The sequence below is a fragment of the Patiria miniata genome, unplaced genomic scaffold (genome assembly GCF_015706575.1).
Source record: "Patiria miniata isolate m_02_andy unplaced genomic scaffold, ASM1570657v1 HiC_scaffold_8, whole genome shotgun sequence".
Taxonomy (NCBI): domain Eukaryota; kingdom Metazoa; phylum Echinodermata; class Asteroidea; order Valvatida; family Asterinidae; genus Patiria; species Patiria miniata.
In genome coordinates, this window is record NW_024037075.1 from 2547164 (window position 1) to 2571741 (window position 24578).

Below are 24578 nucleotides of genomic sequence, written 5' to 3' on the forward strand. Positions count from 1 at the left end.
GCAATCTTTTCGGACAGGTCAGCCGAAGATTTCATTCAACTGCGCGCATGAGCAGTAGTACGTTCAAAAATCCAAAAAGCGCCCTCTATCCCTGCACGGAATCGATATTTCAACAACTATCCCTTTGGCTGAAATTAATTCCTGCAGTCGTGCACTAAACCTGCTTTTTCTTATTAGAGTCTACGAACTTTTTACCGAACGAGGTCAAAGTGTACTTTTAGCCTTTGATAATTATGTAAATCACATTGACACTTGCCGGTTAATTAGCCAATGAGAATCCGGCTTGAGAAATGAAGTTGCTCCCTTGTGACGTTTGCATATGCGTCAGCCTATAAACGTCCAATGGGAAGTCCAGCTCGAGCGCGTTGTGCGCGCGCGCGCTCCCAACGTTCCAATCACGCGCTAGACAATCGGAATACGTCAATTGCGCGCGGAAAACTTTTGCCGAACTATGCCAACCTGTTTTGTTGTAGTAATGACAACAAATCAGTGGTTTTTGCTTCACCGATAAGTAAGCACGCGAGTTTTAACTCTGTCCAAGTTTTCTCCAGATTTTGAAGTGAAATTTCTCGAGAGAAATTCTCAGACAATCGATCGCAGCTCTTTTGCATGACAATGGGGTGAGTCAATTCCAAAGTACCGGTTTTTAAATTATAAAAAGTCATTTTAGACGCTAACTGAATTATATCAGTCATTGACGTGGCCTGCATGTATTATTCAAATACAATATACCATTTTCATTAATTTGTTCTTAAAAGAATTTCCATCTAATGTTCTGCTTTGCAATTGAAACTGCTCTTAACATTTACAAGTTTCTAAAAGGACACTGTATCAAGTTAATATATCTCCACACGAAAATGCAACAAAATAAAGAAACTCTCTTTACTGTGTGTATAGATGTAATTGAAATGAGTAAATGTAATCCAATTTAATGACTAAAAGCCATTGTTTAACTGTAATTTGTCCCTCCTACTTTAGATCCTTCAAGAAGTGCCTCAGGTCCGGATACCGGGCATGTTTCTTCACTTCCGCCTTTCTTGCACGATACGCCAGGAAAATTATCCGAAAAACGTGAGCATCATCTCCCAATCATTCACTTTTAAACCACTATCCGCTGCTGTGAAGAAAAGTTATTTTACAACAGAGCAGCAACAGGGGTTTTTTGTTGGTTTTCTTTTAGGCGGCCTGGCGAGAGATTCCGCCGTGCCACGCGGCCCACCGAGCCAGCATTTCGGCCACAGGCGGCTCGACCACGCACGGGTCGTCAGCGGCCCGATCTCCTCCGCGACGACCGGTGTGGTGATAAACGCCCGGCTTCCCTGCTGTACAAAGCCCTTACTCACGCGGAGGCTGTGGAAAGCCACATCGAGGCTGTTCCAACCCACATCGAGGCTGTACTACCCCTGGTCGATACTGACCTTGATTTCTATCAGTCGGAGGTAAAATGGAAAATTTGAATTATGAATTCTACCCAAAAAAATGTGTACACTTACAATGAGAAAGGATGTATCTGACATTTGTAAACCTGTTTGCAATTTTTCTGTAATAGCAATTGCTATTGAGAACTTATGAATTGACACTATTTCTACATATTTTATCATTCCAAAATTTTCAACGACACCTGAAGTAATACCTGTTCAATGCAATTTACCTCGGCAAGCAACTCAACCGTACAAAAAGGTGATTGAAGTACATGTATCCCATAAATGGATTCACCAATGTAATTCATACATTCATATACACGTACTGAGCTTTCCAGAGCTACTTGTAGAGTTTGTTTTCCCAGTTAACTTGTAGATGATGTTTATGTTACTTTATTTCACAGGTACTTCACGATGAAAGCCACATATCCACTGATAACCTCTGGCAGAATGGCACGCCTATCAGATCAGAAGATGGTGATTTTGACAGCAGTGATTCTGACGAAACTGACACTGACGATGATGCAAGTGATATGGATCTTGAATTCAATCATCCTGGAACTGATTCTGATCCAGATGATCCAAGAGATTCCGACAATGATTTGGATGATTCAGACGGTGAGGAATCAACTGATTCCAGAGATGACAATGATTTGGATGATTCAGACGGCGAGGAATCAACTGATTCCAGAGATGACAATGATTTGAATGATTCAGACAGTGAAGATTCAACTGGCGATGAGTCCGATGATCCATTCCAACCCATCCAGAGTAAATTCCAGAACGGAGGTGAACTGAAAGGCTGTTACTTCCAAGATGAATCCGACGAAGATAGCACGGATTCTGAACAGGAATGTGGGGTCGAGGAAGGGAAACAAAAGGTCAAGGTCAAAGGTCAACTGCCTGACCTGTATCACCATGGCAACAGTTGGCTTGGAGATGGCCTCTCTAGTGAGGATGACAGTGACGATGACAAAGATGGGGATGATTATGATGATGATCTTCACAACCTCAGTCCACCTTTTCAACCAGGTGGTGTTCAAAGGTGAGCTAGAATTCGAAGGACGATTTTTTTTTCATTAAAACAAAAATTATTTTCAAGAGGCTCATTCATTAAACAGTACACAAGAAGTGAGCATATTGCATCTCAAGTTTTGTTCACTATGACAACAGACAAGCATGCTAATATAAATGAGCAAACAGACAAGACACAGAGAAATAAACCTCTTCCTTGTATGAGAAAAATATTTATTAATTTATCCAAATGAAACAATCATAAGTTACGAAACCAAAACAACCTTACGTGCTTTACCCTTTGCAAAAACATGATACAAGTAGGATTTCATCCAACTTATCTTAGTTTATAATGAACATAAAACATACTGGTATCCAACATAATTGGAGCTTTTTCGCTTTCATTCCAGCAGGCCACCAAATGTTCTACCAAGGACTGAACTTGAGCCTATTGCAGTCCTGGATGCAGCGGATTTCATTGACCCTCCGGACGGCCAGACAGTCCTGGGTCGTGGAGCCTTCGGAGAGGTCACCCTGAAGTACCAGCTCTCGACCGGCCGCTGGGTGGCGTACAAGTCACTCCTGAGAGACGACGATCGCAACAACGATCGCGACAACGTCATCCTCGAAGGACAAGCGATGCAGATGCTTAGCAACCACACCTCGTTCCCGAAAGTCTACGGTGTGGTGCTCCGCGACAGCCAAAAGGCCCTGGTTTCTGAGTTTCTTGGGGACGAGCTCACAGCGCGCCCACTGACACTCACTGATGCTTTATATGGAGGGCGCCCCCTAGAGCTCACACAGGACGAGTGGTGTAAAATTGCACTGGACATCGTCGAAGGGGTTCGGTACATGCACCGGTGCAACCTGCTCCACATGGATATCAAGACCGACAATATTTTACTGGTTGAGGGCGCTGATCGCTGGAGCGCACGAATCATAGATTTTGGAGAGTGCCGCCAATCGCGGGTGCCACTGGTGCTTCCCCTCGAAGTGGCGGAGTCGGACACAAACACCCCTCTGGAGGGAATGGTGGCTTCCAAGGTGCACTGGACCACATGCAGTGATATGTATGGGGTTGGGGAGACACTCCGCCTTATTGGCCAGCACGGGAACGTTCCATTGCTCGAGGAGAGGGGAGCAGAGGTCAAGAAGACAATCCAGTGGTGCTCCGGATACATAAAGCTCCCCAAGATCGAAGATGTGAGGGTCCAACTGCTGAATAGAGGCAAGAGTCTGCCAGGAGTTGGATATTGAACGAAGAAAAAACAAAACAAGAAATAAATAAATACAAACAAAGAAAACAAAAACAAAGATAAGATGCGGATAGTAACTACAAAAGTCTAGAGTTGGTAATAAGTTAAATCACTAATTAAGTCACAAGTAACCAGAGATGTAGAATGAAGAAAACAAATTGCCTTTTTAACAGTTCCATTTCGTACCTTGACTCAATAATGTAAGATTTGACGACTTGTCATAATTTAACAAAGGACAAATATCAAAATCTACTTTTTTACAAATATATTTTATTAAAAAAAAAGTTATTCATGAGGTTTATGCATATCAAAGTGAGGTATGCATACTTGTATAATAGATTTTATATTACACTTTTGGAGAATATTAAATATATATATTTTCATAATATATCTAGTTCCTAATATGAAATTACATTTTTCTTTATTATATATACATTTTTTTTTAAATCAACTTGTCATTTGAAGCAAATTTTGCGACAGAGGGACCCCCTCCCTTTTTTGTTGGTCATTGTCTTTCCTGAATCTCAGGAATTCTTTTGAGACATCTAGGGGAATGGGTTAGGTAACAATGTTCTAATGTGTGTTTAGGGTATAGGGACGGGCTGGGGAGGGGGGCTGGAGCAGGGGGCTGTTTCAGATCGTGCACAGAATAACAGATTAAAGTTTTAAAACGTGCATTTCATCAGATTCAGAGCATATTTTTAAAAATAATAATAAATAATTTTGCATTTCAATGTCCTTCAAATAATGTATCCAATATGAATAGCCAAATTTTTTTTTAACATTATGCTTAAATTTGACAACAATTTGTTAATTACAGAAAATCATGTTTACATGATGAACTTTCATTCGATCTTCATAAGAACGCATTAAAAAAAATCCATTAATTAAAAAAAATAATAAATTTTTTAAAATGCAAACTGAAAAAAAAAAAAAATCAAAAGAAAAAAATGAGAAACTATAATTAAAAAAAATACCTGAATACAACAGACATGACTGTGTCAATGACTTCATTCATATTGTGAACTGTCTATGTAATTGGAAAAGTTTTGCGTAATTTTTATGATAATTTGAAAATTGAACAAAGAAATTGACTGCGACCTCCGGATTGCCGTTCCGGTGCTCTACCAACTGGGCTATCCAGTTCTATGTCCGTGGTTTCCCATTTTTGTCAATGTCAATTTTATGATTTATTTTGTAATTTTTATGGTGTAAGCGGAAAACTTCTCACACTAACCCTTGAGACAAATCTGAAGAAATTTATTTGTCACCGTTTCTAAACCAAAATTTAAATAAACCTGCTCATAGGGCCATTCCGAATATACTGAATATTCAATCATCAACATAGTCGAATAGCTTTTTTCCAGTTTGAATATTCAAAAATATAAATACGCACATGTACATGACTGTGATGCTATTTTAATCGTTAATTTGCAGCGCTTCATTGTCAGATGCCATTTTTTTTTTGACAACGGCGGTTCATTGTTCCCAACCTTTTCAGGTACCAACAAAATACTGTAAAACAGTCCATAATATCGATCGCCGCACGCAAATTGTAATCGGCGCGCTTTGCGTGCAACTTTTGACCAGGGCAGCATGCAGTTGCAGCTAGGGTGTGTAAAACTTGATCGGAGCGTTTTGAATATTCGAATACTCGGTGAAACGCAGTTTTGAATAATTGATTACTAAATTATTTGAAAATGACAGCCCTACCTGCTAAAGCAGAAAAATTCTATTCTTTTAGCAGCTCTGTCCATTAGCCTTTTGACATATAGCAGACACAAGAGGGCGCTCTTTTGGTTGGGTAAATTTGAGTTAATACAAAAGAGCGTACCCAAAACAAAAAGCGCTATCATGGTGTTTTTGCAAACCTTTCATTATTAAGTATCTCCACCATGCAAAGCCTCAAATCTTACTTCAAAAAGGCTATTTTTGTCAATGGTTACAATAAATACGAGAGTAAGAATGGCACTGGACTTACCCGAAATTCCACTGTCTCACTCCACGATCACCTTTCTCCAAAGACCACCGCAGAGGCAAGATTTTGCCCAGCGCTGCTCCCACGACTTCATGGCCGACGAACGACTCGGCGAGTTCAACATTGAGATGGAAGAACATCTAAAAGTGAAGGGAAAAATTGTCCAATTCAAATACCTTCAAGGTCCCATGCAATGTAATTTTGTTTAATACAATCTTTGAAAATGCACCTTTGTGTCCCATTTAACCGTATTTTCAATTTTCGTTTTGCCATTTTTCAAGGGTATTTTGGTGCCTTTTGGTTTTTATGCTTTTGCAACTTTCCATATGCATGAGCAAAGTGTGATACCATTTCAGCACAAAAAGTAACCAGAATTTTGGATATTTTGCTGTTGTAAATTTTCTTTTCTTTGGTGATTCTTTGTGTCAGTACAATGGGAGACGTTAAGCCAATGAGCAAATTTTCTCGCAAATGTTTTCAATGAGCAGATTTTTGGGTTTACATTTGAACAGAAAACCCCCTAAACTGAACAGTGTCTTCCTGAAATGACATCACAGCAACAGCGCCCTCAGTTGTCCGGAAAACCATGGATATTTTAAATGTTTAAAGAAGTGCAGTTTTGAATAAAATTAAACAAAAAGGGATGTCAAAGATTTTTCATATATTCCTAAGAACAATTCATTTCGTGGACACTTTAAACCATATCTATGTATTCTCAACCAATTCAAGTCAAACCTACATTCGTTTCCATAATGGTGCTATCATAGCACAGAACAAACAACCAGGAAGTTGTGGTAAAGTATCCTGCTCAAGGACATGAGTAATAACAGCTTGCCAAGGCTTGAGCATCAATCAGTTCAACTCAAAGCCATCATTCACTTTCATGACGCTCTTCATATAACACAGAGCAAACAACTCAAGATGTTGCTTCCGAGCCAAAATGGGTCATCAGTATTTATCTTCGGTTTCTGTGGCCAGCAACAACCTAGAATATTTTTATTCCCCCTGGATGGGATGACAGTAAATCATTTATACTTCTGAGTGGAGAGAGGCAGGTTGGGGTAGAGTGGCTTGCCCAAGGACACAACATAATAGCAAGCAGCTTGATTCGAACCCCTGACCTCTGATCATGAGGCAGAAACTCTGAACACTAGGCTTGGATCCACCCCTGCGCACCTGGTGCAACTTCGGATTTCCTCTGGCGGTGACACCCCAAGGTAGAGCCGGCGGACCACGTCCGTCTTCTGGTGGATCCTGTCGGTCAGCGACCGGACGTTGACCTCTGACCCCGGGAAGATGTTCAGGCTGTGACCGAAGGTGGCTATGTTGACCATGTGGGACGGCGCGGTGTGGAACTGGAAACTCATGGCCTGGCGCAGGATCAGCAGCTTACCGGTGATTCCTGAGTGTTGAGCAAATGCAAGAAGAATGGAAACCAGCTGAGATGCCAATTTTTACATAGATGTCAAGTCCGACAACAGAAAGCACCGAAGTAGGATCAAATTAACTAAAATATTAACAAGCTAACATGAGTACAGCACTCTTAATGTACGTGGCTATAATGAACACTCTTTTTGGCTTCCAAATTATAAGAACGTTTATAACCAGCATTGCCGGCTTAAAATCTAATGAACGACTGCTGTACCGAAAAATCTTTTGGAGACCAGATTGTGTCCAAAATGTTGAAGCGAATGCAAACTAGCAATGTCAAATCACATGTTCATGCCACTAATTTGCAACTTGTACAAGTTTTGCATGTTCGGCTAATTTTGCCGAGGATTTTACTGAAGTCTAATTTGCTTCACGTTCACGTAAACTATGAACCGTTTTTTTTTTAATAAAATCTCCCCACTCCCAAATCTACAAGTTGTATTTTGGTACCTTCTGTAACAGGTGTCACATCCAGTGGTTGCATGATGATTTGGCTGGGCAAGAGACAGCACTCATCTGAAAAAAATGAATTCAATTGAAATTAACAGATAAAGCTCATGTTCAGTGGTTCGAGAATTAAGATTTTACAGGGTGGTAAAAAAAAAAAACCGAAACCTCATACTTCCACTGCCCCGAGACTCAAACCACACATACCAATGTATGGAGAATCTTTTTTAAGAAAAATGATACCAAGATCGCCCAATTCGGAAAATAAATTCCAATAGCTACTTAGCGGGCTCTCCTCAATGATTTGTGCTCGACAAAATAAATTTGCTTACTAATTTGTGCTTAGCACAATAAATTGGCTTATCTTCCCGGAGGGATCTCGTTTCTGATAAGTGCTTACCAAATGAATTCCATTAGCTACTTAGAGGGCTCTCCTTAATGATTTGTGCGCGACAGAATAAATTTGCTTACTAATTTGTGCTTAGTACAATAAACTGGCTAATCTTCCCGGAGGGATCTTGAAACTGATAAGTTCTTACCAAATGAACTTACTTAGCTATTTACCGGCATCTCCATGCTGATTTGTGCTTACCAAACAAATTCTCTTGGTTACTTACCCACCGTGTTGTCATCGAGCTCTGCAGGTGGGATCTCCTTGCTGGCCAACCAGACTTGGGTTATGAGCTTGTACAGATGGGACACAGTATCGAAAGATTCTATACCAGAAATTAAAAACACAAAACCAAAATACATGTACATCCCAGTATTTTGTACCAAAGATTATCACAACATGCAAACAATGTTCTATCAAACAAAGTCAGCTACCTCCGATGTTTAAACTCAGTGTCACACCTGAAGTGTATCCAGATTTTCAGTCCAGGTAGGGCAAATGATTTTTTTTCTGAACAAGTGGCCCCGATTTTTGCTCAATCGTATAAAACGTTCAGGCGAGGAAGGTTATTGCAACAAGTAGCTGTTGAAGTGCTAGTGTTGGGCACGATCAGTGGGTCTGCGCTATTGGTCGATCGTGCCCAAATGCACTTGCGCGATCAGTCAATCCTGTAGGCAATCTCAGACTTTTCTTCTCCTGTTTCAAAAGAATCCTCCAGAGCCGTGCATCAGAAAGAAAAGGTGATCGACTGATGGCGGCGCGATCGATCGATGTTGTCACGGTTGACTGACAGCGCAGCGTGATCCACCAATCGCGCCCAACACTTGTGTTTTCATTTCCTAAAGACAAGTTTATAAAATTGTTTTATATTTAAAATAAAAAATTGTTCTCTCCTGCTTGATACGCCACTGTACCAGATGAATACCAAGGCCTGGGGAGGCCTTAATAGGTCTCTCTCAAATGACGTCACTTCCTGCAGATTGCCACGTGCATCGGCAATTTGTGCGTCAAATTGTGGTGACGCGCATCGGCTGCGCGGTAACATGTGCGCATGTTTAGAACATATTGCAAACTGCGCGCACACACACTTGATGGCGTTCAACACACAGTTGTGATATTCCTACGAAGATTGCGTCCTTTGGGAGAGATCTCTAAAAAACATCTTTATTCCAAAAAAAATAATCAAAATTAGGCGACAAAGATGCAATTACCTGGTGTGGTTGAGAAGACCGGTAAACAAGTCTTCTTGTGCATTCCCCACACCTTGACGAGTACCAGCATCTCGCGCAGTAAGCACAGCGTTGACGTGTCTCTCAATATACTTATCTACAGAGGTCAAAGGTCACATCAAAACATCAATAGGTCATATTCTTGAGCGAAAGAGGGTGACATAACATTTTGGGGTACTGATGTGAATCTACAGTTATTGGCAACAGTTTTATACGTTGCTACAGCTCAAAAATGACATTTGTTTACAATTATTTTTTACAAAATTCCTGCAAATGTTACCAACCCCTGGTTTGGTCGGGTTGGACGCTTGCTGAGGTACGGTGCTCAGCGTGTGGAGACAATAGTCTGCAATCCACTGGATCAACTGCTGTAAGGACTGCAGAGTATCTGCAGCGAGAAAAAGGGGAGACCGAAACTAGACATGGCCAAAATTGAAAAACAAAACAATATTCAAGTTTTCTGATTTTAGAGTTAAGCTCCAACGTGTCTTTACTGCCATGATTTATTCAAATTAAAAATGGTAATTTTTTAAATTTTTTAATCAAGAAATGAGAGTCATAAAATTATTTTCTTTTTCAAAATAAAAGTTGTTGGATACTTTAATGAATAGGTCATATCATAATAATAAAAATAGTGGGTATTTTTCTGAATGAAAAAACTGCACTTATATTTTGAATGTTACTGATTGTATTTGTGTGACTTACTAGGATCCAAAGCGAACTCCTTGGCGTCTAGGTTCAGGAGGACCTTGTTGAGATCCAGCTCACTGCTGTGGGCACAGATAGCTGCCAAAGAAAGTAAAGAATTGGGAAACAGTCCTTGAAGACGAAACAGTGAATTAACATAACAAGCTTGATCGGACCCTGATTATTCAATGTTTGATTGACTTGCAATGAACTTATGGACTGCTCTGTGACTGACTCGTGAATAACTTACCATTTAAAGATATAGTCCATCATTTGTAATTTGTGCATTTTGTTTGTTTAAAGCAACAAAAGTGCTCAAAATCTAAAGAAGGGTGCTGAGCAACTAACCTGATGAAGTTTCAGCTCTGCTTCAGCTGTATATTCCGCGAAAAACAGCATTCTAGGATCTCAATTTCAAATCAAAAGTTGCTGAATCATGTTTTGAATTGGGCCTGAATTCAGCGTCCGAGACACGTTCTCACTGAGCCGATTGCAGCTACGCGATGTCGTGCACTGATCCGACGAATTATAGCAACCGCGCGTGCTTGTGCGTCGTGCCAATGCTTGCGCGCACTTCGCCGAATAACAAAACGAACTACTAATTCAAATTTCCTACGGTACATCTTAAAAAGCACCGTTGGAAAGGCCTTCTTTCGTTGATCACTTCAAAATGACAGCTTGCCAGAAAGAATAATTTCACAGGGAGTTTAGTCCCCTTACTATCTTTCAACCAAGTATGTTTTTCGACAATAATTACGCCAGTTACTTTTCGGATGGCTGCAAATGATGGACTATAGCTTTAACTCGTGATACAACACTGACAAGATCTAATACCTGCGAGTTTTTCAGTGGGTGACTTGTCTTGAGTGGAGACGCTGGATGGTCTGAGGAGCGACTTGAACTCTGATGAGATGGCGTTGAGAAGCAGCTTACAGTAGCAGTCAACGGACTTGCCTGCTCCGCTAGAAGTCATTCTGCATTTTTAAAAAAGGAAACTGTAAATGTATGAAAGGTAGATGGTGCTGCTTATCAGATGGAATTTGCATCGAGGAGATGTGAAATTGCTATAAAAGGTTTTACCCTTCGCCGACTATTATTATTATATTTTTAAATAATTTTATAAACACTGTATACTCAGTGTTTTCCGAGGGCTTGCGAGAACAATTCACAAGTTTACTCAGGCGGGACTTGAACCCACGACTTCCTGCTTACTGGACTTGTGATGGACTTGTGATGGACATGTGATGACTTGTGTTGGACTTGTGATGGACTTGTGATGGACTTGTGATGGACTTGTGATGGACATGTGATGGACTTGTGATGGACATGTGATGGACTTGTGATGGACTTGTGACAGACTTGTGAAGGAATTGTGATGGACTTGTGACGGACTTGTGACGGACTTGTGATGGATATGTGATGGACATGTGATGGCCATGTGATTGACTTGTGATGGACATGTGAAGAATTGTGATGGACTTGTGATGGACTTGTGATGGACATGTGATGGACATGTGACGGACTTGTGATGGACTTGTGATGGAGATGTGATGGACTAGTGATGGACATGTGATGGACATGTGATGGACATGTGACGGACATGTGACGAACTTGTGATGGACATGTGACGAACTTGTGATGGACTTGTGATGGACTTGTGATGGACTTGTGATGGACATGTGATGGACTTGTGATGGACTCGTGATGGACTGTGATGGACTCGTGATGGACATGTGATGGACATGTGATGGACATGTTATGGACTTGTGATGGACATGTGATTGACATGTGACAGACTTGTGATAGGCTGAGATGAATACCTGTGGAGAGATCCTTTAACGGCCACCAGACGAGAGAAGAGCAGTTCCTGGGTGGACTTGGCTTGTCTGTTGAAGGCCTCTGTCAGCCGGTCTATCACTGTGTCAACCATACCTAAGAAGTTTAACAAATCACGATGAACTAATAACAAAAACGGTCATGGAGTGAGAAACTTACATCTTGTACAAATAAGGCCAGACAGAGGAAAATGCAATAAGCTGTAACAGACACAAGACTTTAGCTTATTCTCCTACCAAGTAAAAGGGCAACATTACATACACACTGCAAAGCACACAATGTTCTACCACTGAAACCTTCATCAAATTCAAGGAAACCAAACGAAGCAAGCGGTGCAAAACTCCAGAGGCAAAACGTCCTTCAAATAGTGGCACAACAGAAAGCTTCAATGCACACAACATTTATCCTTGCTATATGAAATACACTAGCACAATTTTCCTACTACAGTTGATGCAACTCTTCTTCTAAGTGTTAAGCAGTGTCATCAAATTGTCACAAGAGATTGGTTCAGTGAATCTGAAAACATGGCTCATGAATGCAGACATGTTTTTAATCCTTACGAAAAACTCAATAAAAAGGAAAGTTTAACAACTGGACTTAAAAGTGCCATGGAGATGTACTAACAAAGCAAATCAAACTAACCTGGTGTGATTGTGTGCAGCAGATCCCACCACTCATAGCCAGTCACCAGACTATACTCCAACAGGTTTACTACCTGGGCAATGGTGTGGGCCCTAGCGGCACCTGCGAACAAGCAGTTTTTGAGGGGGAAAATTATGTAAACATGATACACAGCGCTAGCGAGGGCCATGCTGGTAAATATTGGGGGCCTTGTTGGACAAAACACGACAGTGTCTAACAACTTGTCCTTCAAGTCTCAGACTCCCATGGTGTCTATACCCTACCCAACTGTTCTGCGTACCTTGGTCGAGGGCCTGTCCCAGGGTCGGCGCGATCTTGATCAGACACAGCGCCCCCATGCGGTCTATAGCCATGATGCTGCAGCACGTACTGGACATCTCCATGCACACCAGATGCTTGCCGTTGTAGACTTTCTGTCTCTTCGCTGCAATCATTCCACAAAAAAAAAATTTGAATCAGAATTAGTAGAAATTATTTGTGTCATCATCTTACTTTTGAAACAAGAAAAGTTGTGTTAGATAAACACAAATGCCCCGCAACCATGACTGTTCCCATGACATGACACTGCCATTTGAACATCCTAAAGTACTTGCATCCTTATGGGGTAGAAATCACAATAGAACAGTAGACCCCATAAGGAAGTCTTTAGAAATCAATATACCCCATAAGGGAAACGCTATGGAGTTTGAGAATTCAATAGGAACACCCAAGTCTGTATTTGCCTGCAATCGGGGGACCCGATGGCGGGGAATTAAAATATAAAAAAAAAACGAAACAATAAACCTGACATTGAGCTTGATGTCTCCTCAGTCAGGAGTCTCCAATAATGCTGATAATGCTGATCTGACAATGAAGTCATCAACTTCTTGACATGAGGCAATTTATTGAAGGTAGGCATTAGCAATAGCTGAGGGCCAGTTGGCATGTTGTTTTAACAAGGGTTATTAAAAACACATTATGCTGGCAACTGACTTGAATGCATTGTAAATGGAAATTGACAGGTAATTTGCATTTTGCAGGAAATTGCCATTAGCTGAAAATGCATCCCACGATTGCTTTAAAGGTACAGTCCATCGTTTGCTGCAATCCAAAAAGTAACTGACGTAATCATTGTTGAAACGCATATACTTGGTTTAAAGATAGTAATGGGACAAAACTCCCTGTGAAATTATTCTTTCTGGCAAGCTGTCATTTTGAAGAAATCAATGAAAGAAGGCCATTTCCAACGATGAGTCTTAAGGCAGAAATTTAATAAGTAGTTCATTTTCTTATACGGCAAAGCGTGCGCAAGCGTTGACATGACGCACACGCTCACGCGGTTGCAATAATTTGTCGGTTCAGTACAATAGCTGAAATTGGCTTATTGAGAACCTGTCTTGCACGCTGAATTCTAGCCCAATTCAAAACATGACTCAGCAACTTTGGATTTGAAATCGAGATCCTAGAATATTTTTTTCTCAGAATATACAGTATTCACTGAGCTGAAAGTTCATCAGGTTAGATATTCAGCACCCTTCTTTAGATTATGAGCACTTTGGTTGCTTCAAACGAACATAATGCACAAATTACAAATGATGGACGCTACCTTTAAATGCAATATCAACGTGCCGCTCACAATGACAATATTGTATGTCAATCAAAATATAGAATATCAAGGAACCAATCAGAGACTGGCCAATCAGCACTGATCTATGATTATATACATGTACACACTTGATCATGTGCTTGACAAGGACAAGCCGCACCCATTTAATTCTTTTTCAAGAGATGAAGCCTACGTACAAAACCCTCTGCATGCAGTTTACCTCTCATTTGCAATATGTTACACTTTTCTGACTACATCTACTCCTATAACGTTCAAAAAAGGTTTGAAGTAAAAATAAAAATTTTGTCAACATTTATTCCTGTTGTCTGTGCAAGTCTGTGGAAGTAAAATAAAGTTCCTGCGAACAGATTGAATCCGACCAAGCAAAATGAACATCACGATGAATTCAACAGGAGTGAATGAAGACCCGTCTACAATCAATGCATCCACGACCCCAACAACCGAGGACAGAATTGAGTACAACTTCATCCGATGCATCCTGCTCGTCATAACGACCATCCTACTTCTGACCCTCAACCCGCTGTGTCTTGTGGTCCTGAGGCACGTCCGCAGCATCCAAGAGACAACCAAGGTTTTCCTCACATCCATGACGATTGCCGATCTCGGGGTGGGACTCTTCCGAGCTCTCCCGATGACCGCGCTGGCAATTTCCGAGACTGAGCATCTCAGCGAGGCGTTCTGCAAAGTGCTGTCGTTTGTCGACTGCACCTTGTTCTTCAGTCCCCAGGTGTCACTCCTGTTGCTGACAGTGGATCGCTACATCTCAGTGGCGCACGCGCTGCGCTACCCATCTCTCGTAACTGTGAAACGGGCCCGGATTTCTGTCTGTTGTATGTGGGCAGCACTCCCGGTAATAGCAACTGCATACGGGTTTTCTTCACATTGGAAAACTGAATACGCCAAATATATCCCAATGTGTTTATTGCAGTTAGAATCCTCCAAACTATTTGGACAAGTAGCCTACTCATGCATGGTAGCCAGCAGTTTGTTGGTTACTATCATGGCCTATGCACAACTGTTCATGATATCGCGCCGCCAGGCGAGAGTCATCCAAGTCGAAAACCAATTCGCTCAACCGGGTAACCCTGCCGCGAGGCCTGACAACAAGGCCCTGAAAACAGTCCTCATTATAGTTTTGACTGCAACTGTTTTCAACCTCGTGCCAATCTTGGGTGTGTTTCTTTTCATACCCGGTGGACACCCAATCGCAGTCCTGTTCACGGTAGTCCTGCCCGTCCTGACAAACAGTTGGCTGAACGTGCTCATCTATTATCTCAGAAACCAAGATTTCCGTCGAGTGACCCATGAACTTCTGACGTCTAGCTACCAATCCTGTAAACGCTGCCTGCCATTGGCTGCAAACTGAACTGAGCGGCGTTCCAATAACATGAACTGGTCTTTGATTTCTCTCAATGTACATACTTCTTAATTTCATTTTGGGTAACAGTACATAGGGCGCTGTGGTCCATCGGTTACAGTGTTCGACTCGTGTGCTGTGGTAGATAAGTTCGAATTCTGACCGTGGGACCATGGTGCTTGTGCTCTTGAGCAAGGCACTTTACCATGATTGCTTAGTCCTTCAGATGGGATGTAAAGCCGTAGGTCCCGTGTGTTGTGTAATGCACATTAAAGAACCCAGTAACACTTATCGTATGTATCGAATGTACAGAAATTCAGCTTCCGCTGGCATTTCTGAAAAATGACTTCACATAAAAACAGAACATTAACTTCAAAACGATGTCAGATTTATTTTAAGTATACCTTGTGATCCGGTATCCACTTTGGCCCCTTCGTACTTAAAGGGCGCACACGGCTTCAAAGAAACTCTGCAAGGCAATTAAACAAATATAAAGAAAAATCTCAGCAATTTTTTTTTCAATTTCCAGACGTGCTTGTAAATAGGAACATTCCACTTGAGAGTGGACAGTGGTAGATAGTGTGAACCAATTAAGGACGCAAAATGAAAAATAGGCCTACTGCAAGTTAAACTTGCGGGATCCCACCTGGCACGCTGGCGGTTTTTAAACAGTCAGTTAGTAAGCACACTTTTAACTTTATTCAATAACTTATTTTAATGGAATCAGGGCTCTTAAGAACATCAGTTTAAATAACTGAAAAGGCCAGAGTTGTAACGAGTCACTGGTTTTTGTGACTTGAGTCAAGTCGAGTCATTTTAAAGAAGTGACTCAAGTCAAGTCGAGTCATTTTAAAGAAGTGACTCGAGTCGAGCCGAGTCATTAGGTCCAAAGGTCGAGTCGAGTCAAATATTTAGCTCGAGGCAATTCGAGTCACGAATATTTGAACACTATATACCAAGATTTATAAACGGAGGCCATAAGTTAAGCCAGCGTTCGAATCCATGAGCTTTATAAGAAATCGCCTAAAGCTAATGATGAAACAGCGAATTAGAAAATGTGTTTAAAAATCTGGTTCCTGGATAGTATTTTGTGCGTTCTAGAACCATGAGGTGGTTGTGCTTTTATTTTTGGGACTAAGTCTTATTAGCCTTCGCTCAAGTTGAGTCGAGTCTTCTGATGAGGGACTCGAGTCGAGTCGAGTCATTTGCTCACAGTGACTCAAGTCGAGTCGACTCATTTACCCTTAGGGACTCGAGTCGAGTCACCAAAAATTGTGACTCGAGTCCGACTCGAGTCGAGTCATTGACTCGAGTCATTACAACTCTGGAAAAGGCTGCCCTGTTGAAATAAAACTAGTACATATATTAGTGCGCAGGCATAAGCCGATCGCCAAATGACAAGTGAACTAATGATCCTCGACTATAAAAATTACTTTAGATGAATATGTTACCATGGAAGCTGTTGATTTTTTTTTTACCTATGGAGCAGCTTGACGCTGCCATCTTGGAATGCCACGGCCATGACCATACCGGGCCCGTTGTAGATGGATTTACTGGACAGCTTGACCGGTAGCTTGGGCAGACACAGGCCGGTCACTGCCGCAGTGTTGGTGTAGCAAGAACCAAACACCCATTTCTGAAAATTGAAATAAAAAAACCTTGAATTTATCAAAGTTCATTTGAACAGATTGTGACTTGACTTGAGAACTTTTACAATAATTATGTGGCTGCAATATCTATAAGGATCGTGATTCAGGACAGGAGTATTTTCCTTACGTTTTCCCATTTCCCACTCAAAAAAAATACTTTCCATTCTGAATATTATTTTCTCTCATTTACCTGTCTTTAGAAATAGATTTTACCAGCGCCTTGAGTGCCTAATTGTTAGTAGATACGTGCGCTATATAAGACTCCGGTATTATTATGTGGCAAGACTAGGGCCATTTTGACACGATATTACTTAATTAATTTAATTTAATGTTTGCTTTATTAGACTCGTGTGCTATATGATGCATGCTTAACCCCATCGCATACATATACATGTAGATTGGTTTCTAGCTTTGCTGCAATGTTCATATGGACTTTAAAAAAAATTGACTTGAGACTTGACTTAAACTTGGAAACAAGTGGCTTACTACTTGATTTAACTTGTGAAAATTTGACTTGTGACTTGACTTGACTTGTGAAAAAAGGACTTGGTACAACAATAAAGCTGTGTGCGTCATGCTTAAGTTTTGTCAGCTATTTGGTTTTTATGGCTGTGATTGGTTAGAACAACATGAGCAGGACTGATCTGGTATACGGACATACTTGTGTAGTCGGCTGTGACTCCCTTGAGGGAGGGGGGCTTGTCTGGAAGATCTTATTCAATGGGATGAACTCTTTGCTAAGACTCCAGAACTCAACGCAGGAACCGGAGGAACCTTTAGAAGATGTGAACAATGGGTAATAATTCATTATTTCATAAAAAAAAACGGTTCAATAAGAAAAATATGTCCATAAACAAGCATCCTATACTATTATATAAACATCTCCAATGAGTTGCGTTTTTTTTTTTTTTTTTTTTTTTTTATCATTTTTAACAGTGAAATTGTATTTCTTTTTCTGATATTATTCCTTCAGACAATTTGATAAGTAATATTCTAATAAATAATCCAAAACGATTTTCTTTCCAACGGGAATACTCCTCCTATGAATCTGATACTTCGGAATGGTTATCATTCCAGTAAAATGTTTTAAAATAGGGCATTTTAAGATTAGCATGCGTATAAATAGAAGAACATTGTAATATCAAAAGAGTGAGCGCTAAAAGGTTGTTTAAACTGAGAACAGTGTGTTTCCTGAACTTGATAGATTGTCCACGAAGGTTTTTTCCAACAATTCTAATTTACAGATGTCTTTTGAAGCTTACCGATTGCAGATATGATGAGTTGCTCTGCTGGGAGGGACGTACTCTCCTCTTCGTAACACTCTTTGTTGATGAATCTCAGATGGGTGATGGTTACGTCTACAAGAGACAAAGAAATAATTATGTGTACAACCAAAACAATTGGCAGTTTAACCTTCGGAGCAGCTTATCAACAAAAATCACACCCAGGAACCACATGGAGAATTTTATCACCACATGTGTTTATAGGTTAATAACCCTGGCATGCCTGTACATGCACAAGATATAGGTCATTCACATGGCCAGGGATTGTTTACAACCTGTCTGAGCTCCGGGTGGCGCGAGGGGTTGACACAGAGGGATCGGCGGCACTTAGGGCTGGCCACTAAGATCTCCAATTACTGCGCAAAGGCATTGGGCGCCATCTTGGCTTCTGTCTTTCAACACTCCTTACTCTGGAGTGGCTAGGGTCTGGCCAATGGGAGTCTACAGGCTTGTGGTGCATTGTAGGGGTGAGGATTACATGGAAGCTTGGCCTAATTGGCCCATTGAGAAAAAAAAAATTATGCCCATATTTGCTGAGGGTTAAAACTTCTTTGTCATGCAGAATTCACAGAGTGCTTAAAACTTCTATTCTATAAATTCCCAAAGATGGTCTGCTGCCCATTGTTGAAAATTGATCAAAAATTCCATTTTCTTGACAATGACACCACACCAGGTGCCATGATTTCACAGGATGCTTGAGACTATCATTCACTTACAGTCAAGTGAGGTATTTCATAATAATTTGGTAATTTTTGTTTTATGATGTTGGCGAATGTTGTATATCACCTCTAAGTTATTTCATATGTTGACATAACAATATGCACAAGTTGGATTTGTTTGGCACTTACATTTGTCCTTGTTACCGAGGTCAACACAGCACTGCACATGGAGCGATGGCAAGTAGTCAGTCTCAATGCACACCTTGTCTGTTAGAGCTCAAAGTCAAGAAAATTAGTCAGATCCTTTTTGTTTTGATGAAAGACACATCTTTATCAACATCTTTAGTAATGTTAAATTTCAAGGAACGCTGAGGCAAAATCCACGGTAGATTAACCAGTTCGCGCCGGAGGCTGTGCATACACGTAAAAAGTTTTGCGGTATCCGGAACGAATGACAGAAAAACACGCAGCCAGCAAGGCCGGAAATATCTGTCAGCGACCCGCTCGCAGCGAGTGAGGCCGGAAATATGAGTGTGCTGCCCAAGGCTGATGGCTTCAACCCGCCTGGCATGAGGTCCAGTGAAAAGTAATCCCACGCCTCGTTCAGTTCTCGTCAAAATAATCCCAGCGAGAACTGGTTAAGGCCAATGCTTCCGTTGTTCCCACAGAGTTTCAGGTCTGCTTTTGACAATTCATCATTCGTTGAAGGACAAAAAGGATACCTTCTTTCCAGCTCAGGATGACTTTGTAGACTTGGACGGGACTCCGGCAACTCCCGTCTGATGTGGCAATCAGGATGTCACCAGCTAAATAAAAAAACAATCATGTACATTTTTTATCAAATTAAAACTGAAAAAGACTTGAAACTTGAAAAGAACGACTGCGCTAAGACCAGAAGAACTTGACAAGAAAGACTTGTAAAATCAACGCAAAATACTTGACCACACAAATTTACAAACTGATCAGAAAGACTCAAGTCATTATCAACAAAACTTAAACCTAAGTGCAAAAACTGAGACTAAACACGCAAGTTTGAGACTTAACCACGAATGTAAGTTGAGACTAGAATTACTGAAAGTATTGCCTTGAAATCTCAAACTCCTAGGGCATTTTTGCTAGGAACCTTCCATTCTCTTAAGATCCACATGAACCTGAAATTCTCTCAATATCCACGGACATATGGAAAGTCCCTGCAAAATAAAGCTGGACTGTGTCATTGTCGAACGGAATTTTAAACCATTGAGGAAGATTAGGTTCAACTAGTTACAGGCACAAAGACAAGGTGATCCGCGGATCACACGTGTCGCCTTTTTTCGGGGTCGATCCCTACATGTTTTGTGTTCTAAAAAAAAAAAAAAAATTCAAATGTTGTGCATTTTTAAACAACCTCAAATGACCCCTAGACGACCTTTGACCTCCAGTTTCGGAAGAGTTGTGATGAACCCCCACCCAAGGATCACTCCATCCAAGTTGCATTAAAGTCCACCAAATTCTGTAGACACAGAGATATTTGAAGCATATCTGAACAATGACCTCTAATGACCCCTACATGACCTTCGACCTCAGTAATCCAAGAGTAACCCAAAATTTTGTTTAGGCAACACAAAAACAACTTACAGCTGGAGTAAGCAATGTCGGCCAGCTCGGCATGGCATCGTGTGTTGCCCAGGCACTCAGTCACTGTGATAGTGCCTCCGCCATTCTTCAGCACAGTCACTGATACCTGCAGCAATTTCAAAATCAATCCGGTCCACATTTGTCTCATCTAGTCCGGGCTTCAAATTTGAAGCATTCAGCTTCACAGTCTGACGCACAAGGTGGGTGAAGACAATATTCAACATTTTGAAAGTATTTAAATCAGATTGGAAGGACAGAGCATGCCCAAAAAAAGTGCAAAATTAAAAAAACAAGTAATTAAAACTGTTTCATGTTTTCATGATGAAATTATAGGCCTATTAGTATTACATTAAAAGTCCCTAGGCCCTTTGCTAGGATGTAGCCTCAATCCTACACACTCCTCCCATTGGCCTCATGGAAAAATAGCATATAGCCTCAATCCTGCAAACTTGTCCCATGTTTCTTGAATATGGTCCATGGAGAGGTGACCACTGCCTGAATCCTGCAAAATCCTGCGGCAGTGACTGTCAATGTGTTGAGGCTTGGCCAGTGACATCCTGGAGCAGTACCGAGGATTTCAAGCATAATCCGGGCCTATATTTATGGACAGCTGAGCAAAAACAACACAAGGTCTACCCCAAGACCTTGACAAAGTGCATCCTATGAAATCAGTAACGCACTTTTGCCATGTAACTTCAATCCTCCAAATTCCTCCACTTTGGCAGAGGATTTTGAAGGATTCAGGGCGGCTAGGGTTAAAGCCTGACTATTTCTCAATCCACTCCTTTTTACCCCATTCCGTTTGGGTCCCTTGATCCAGAAATAAAATCAATTAAGTGAAAGGGTGTAAATTTTACTTGGGCCACTCTCAGTTGTGGTGTCATCAACTTCAATGCCTATTCAATGCTTACCCCAGATTTAGCATGTCCAGAAGAGAGTGACCCAAGTACAATTTACACCTTTTGGACATTTTGTGGAGATTTTTTTACTTGAGTACTACTAACCAGGCCTGTAGAGGTGACGGTTATCCACCCACTGGCTGGCTTGGTCCCCACCTGGGGTAGGGAAGGGGTGAAGCGAGACCGGGTGAACTTGTCCAGCATAATGGGGGAGTCGATGTTGTCAACATTGTAGGATATCTAAAAAAAAAAAAGAAGAAGAAACACAAGATGTGTCAGGCGTGATAAATCCATAACAATTTGCTGAAGTTATTAAATAACACTTGCCTGCTGTTGGATTTTACTGGATATTGTTCATACAACATTAGCTGTTTTAATCTGTTATTTAAACCAAACCTTCTGACCTTCACTCTATTGTGTTAGCCACACCTACTGACCTCGACTCCATTGTGTTAACCACACCTACCGACCTTGTCTCCTTTGTGTTAGCCACTCCTCCTGACCTTGCCTTGGTTTTGTTAGCCACTCCTACTAACATTGACTCGATTGTGTTAGCCAGTCCTACTGCCCTTGACTCATTTGTGTTAGCCACACCTACTGACCTTGACTCCTTTGTTAGCGCCACTCCTCCTGACCTAGACTCAGTTGCGTTAGCCACTCCTCCTGACTTAGACTCAGTTGTGTTAGCCACTCCTCCTGACCTAGACTCAGTTGTGTTAGCCACTCCTCCTGACCTAGACTCAGTTGTGTTAGCCACTCCTCCTGACCTAGACTCGGTTGTGCTAGCCACACCTACTGACCTTGACTCCATTGCGTTAGCCACTCCTACTGACCTCAACTTCACTGTTAGCCACACCTACTGACCCGGAATCTACTGCGCTTGACATGCCCACTGACCTGGAATCCATTATGTTAGCCACACCTACTGACCTTAACTCCACTGTATTAGCCACACCTACTGACCTTAACTCCACTGTGTTAGCCACACCTACTGACCTTAACTCCACTGTATTAGCCACACCTACTGACCTTAACTCTACTGTGTTAGCCACACCTACTGACCTTAACTCTACTGTGTTAGCCACACCTACTGACCTTAACTCCACTGTGTTAGCCACACCTACTGACCTTAACTCAACTGTGTTAGCCACACCTACTGACCTTAACTCAACTGTGTTAGCCACACCTACTGACCTTAACTCCACTGTATTAGCCACACCTACTGACCTTAACTCCACTGTGTTAGCCACACCTACTGACCTTAACTCCACTGTATTAGCAACACTACTGACCTCAACTGCATTGTGTTGGCCACACCTACTGACCTTAGTTCTACTGTATTAGCCACGCCTAGTGACCTTGACTCTATTGTTAGCCACGCCTACTGACCTTGACTCCACTATGCAGCCATCCCAGAGCCACAATTGGCTCCCCAGCCACATGGCTTTCAGCGACACTCTCCCAGTCATTCAGGAGGTGGTTCTTCATCTGCCAGAGCGCAGAGGTCCCCGAACTGTCGCCGGACAAGAACTGGGTACCGCTGGCGTTCCATTGGAGTACCTGGATCAGATCCTTGTGGACACCGGTTATGCTGCAAAGGAATTTGGAGTTTTGAGTGCGTAAAACGCAGTGACACACACTCACACAAACTAACGAAAAAGTCTGCAGCCAAACATTTGTGGATTCCTTTGCTTACCTCGTCTATGCGACCATCTCTCCTGTGCCATGTACAGCCATGTACACGTACATCCAGATGGCAGAATATTAATACTACTTCCAGCCTGAGCAGACATTAGCAAGCACAAGGTGCGGTGAAAATTATTTGAAAATGGACAGCCCTAGTGCTAAATTTCTTCAGGACAGAGTGAGAGGACACGAGTTCGTATTTCTAACTCATTTTTTTTTGTGGCAAAGTAGTAAGAGGTGTCACAGAATTTAATTCTGGTTTGTATTAAACCATGCCCCTTGAGCCAGTATACCTGTGCAGTTCCCACGGTCTGTCTGGGTCCACAATGTGTATCTTGGGCCGATAGATCTCTTTCTCCAAGGCCTTCGTGTTGCTGACCGTACTGAAGGCCAGGATATTCCGGCAGGACCAGCTGCAGGCCGTATCTCCAATCAGCTTCTTGGAACTTCAGAAAAAGAAAAAAAAAACCTTTTCTGATTGGGGCAGGGAAGTCACCAAGTGTCAAAAGAAACTGTAAGGACATGAGAATGTATTTTTAGATAAAATTTGCATTCACCACCCGCATCCCATTGCAGCTACTGCCTAAAATTTTCATTATTTCAAAATATATTCACTATTTAAAAACAAATTACCTTATCACACAAAAGCAATCGACAGTTGTACATTTCAGGTCATTCCTTCAGTAAGCAGTTTGAAGCAGTTTAATTCATTTTCTGTTGTTAAAGCATTAATATTGATGCATAAGTGCATCCCTATGGTGACAGCTCAGGGACCAAAACTTATTCCTAAATTAATATCACTATTTAACGCTATATGCGTAAACTAATCCATAGTTTGGACATTGTGATGAATGCCATATTATTATATTGTATTCTACAAAAACAAGTTGCGAATTCCCACCCACTGATTTGTCCCCATAACTCTTCCCAAGGCAAGTAGCAAAAAAATGAAATAAGTGAAATAAACTTATATTCGGTTTGTGAAAAGCACTATGTAGAGACGTTATTAAAATGGATCTTTCTGTCCGGAAACTGGGCTAGCACTAGCAGTCTGCATGCAGTGTGAACTGGTGAAGAGACAAAGGAACTTACCATAAATTTACATCAGTTTTCGGCCATTCTGTCACGTACACTAGTTCCATTGTAGCGCTGAACAAACAACCCGTTTTTTTCTTTGTACTTAATTGCTACCTCAAACCGTTCAGCGCAATGATTTAAAGATATATCTGGTTTTTAACAGACTGCGAGAAATTACAAGTTACAAACCGATGGGCGCCGCCATTCTGATTAATAACAATATTTTTTTATCGATATGCAACGTCAGTTGTATGACACAATTTAAACAATATGTGCAAAAATTATTTTTTTTATTACATTTTAAATATTTATAGTACATTTTGATCTCAAATTGCTTGCAAATAACTAATAATATGCGTATAAACTAATTTGATAATATTATCTTATTGAACGAGACTTATTTGACTTTTCGC

At 41.2% G+C, this 24578-nt stretch overlaps 2 protein-coding genes across 3 annotated transcripts; one reads left to right on the forward strand and one right to left on the reverse strand.

The window, feature by feature from the left end:
• Positions 1-1504: 1504 nt before the first annotated feature.
• LOC119719649 (mitogen-activated protein kinase kinase kinase 2-like) lies at positions 1505-3692 on the forward strand. Its single transcript, XM_038189149.1, has 3 exons — positions 1505-1519; positions 1826-2466; positions 2849-3692. Exons 1-3 carry the CDS (start codon positions 1505-1507, stop codon positions 3690-3692), a joined length of 1500 nt encoding a protein of 499 aa, XP_038045077.1.
• LOC119719371 (mediator of RNA polymerase II transcription subunit 16-like) lies at positions 3546-24377 on the reverse strand. 2 transcript variants are annotated; one of them, XM_038188801.1, is made up of 23 exons: positions 24181-24377; positions 23382-23534; positions 22792-22993; positions 21508-21642; positions 20504-20609; positions 19609-19692; positions 19076-19153; positions 18207-18302; positions 17606-17718; positions 16774-16931; positions 15700-15764; positions 12613-12756; positions 12333-12434; positions 11675-11786; positions 10689-10828; positions 9873-9953; positions 9452-9555; positions 9150-9264; positions 8165-8263; positions 7551-7616; positions 6846-7071; positions 5673-5809; positions 3546-3671 (listed from the first exon to the last, which is right to left on the reverse strand). In XM_038188801.1, the coding sequence occupies exons 1-22, from the start codon at positions 24228-24230 to the stop codon at positions 5689-5691; spliced, it is 2550 nt and encodes an 849-aa protein (XP_038044729.1). In that variant the 5' UTR covers positions 24231-24377; the 3' UTR covers positions 3546-3671; positions 5673-5688. The 2 variants fall into 2 exon arrangements, with proteins under 2 accessions (XP_038044729.1, XP_038044728.1); XM_038188800.1 differs by having other exon boundaries at positions 19076-19162.
• Positions 24378-24578: the final 201 nt, after the last annotated feature.

What these genes read in the sequence shown, in the direction of transcription:
- LOC119719649 (XM_038189149.1), top strand. An exon ending in CAACCAGGTGGTGTTCAAAG is followed by an intron (nt 2,467 to 2,848) that starts GTGAGCTAGAAT and finishes TCATTCCAGCAG; the next exon opens with GCCACCAAATGTTCTACCAA.
- LOC119719371 (XM_038188800.1), bottom strand. Translation starts at nt 24,230, where the DNA reads ATGGAACTAGTGTACGTGACAGAATGGCCGAAAACTGATGTAAATTTA. An exon ending in AGACCGTGGGAACTGCACAG is followed by an intron (nt 22,994 to 23,381) that starts GTATACTGGCTC and finishes ATTCCTTTGCAG; the next exon opens with CATAACCGGTGTCCACAAGG. An exon ending in GTTAAAGGATCTCTCCACAG is followed by an intron (nt 10,829 to 11,674) that starts GTATTCATCTCA and finishes TTAAAAATGCAG; the next exon opens with AATGACTTCTAGCGGAGCAG.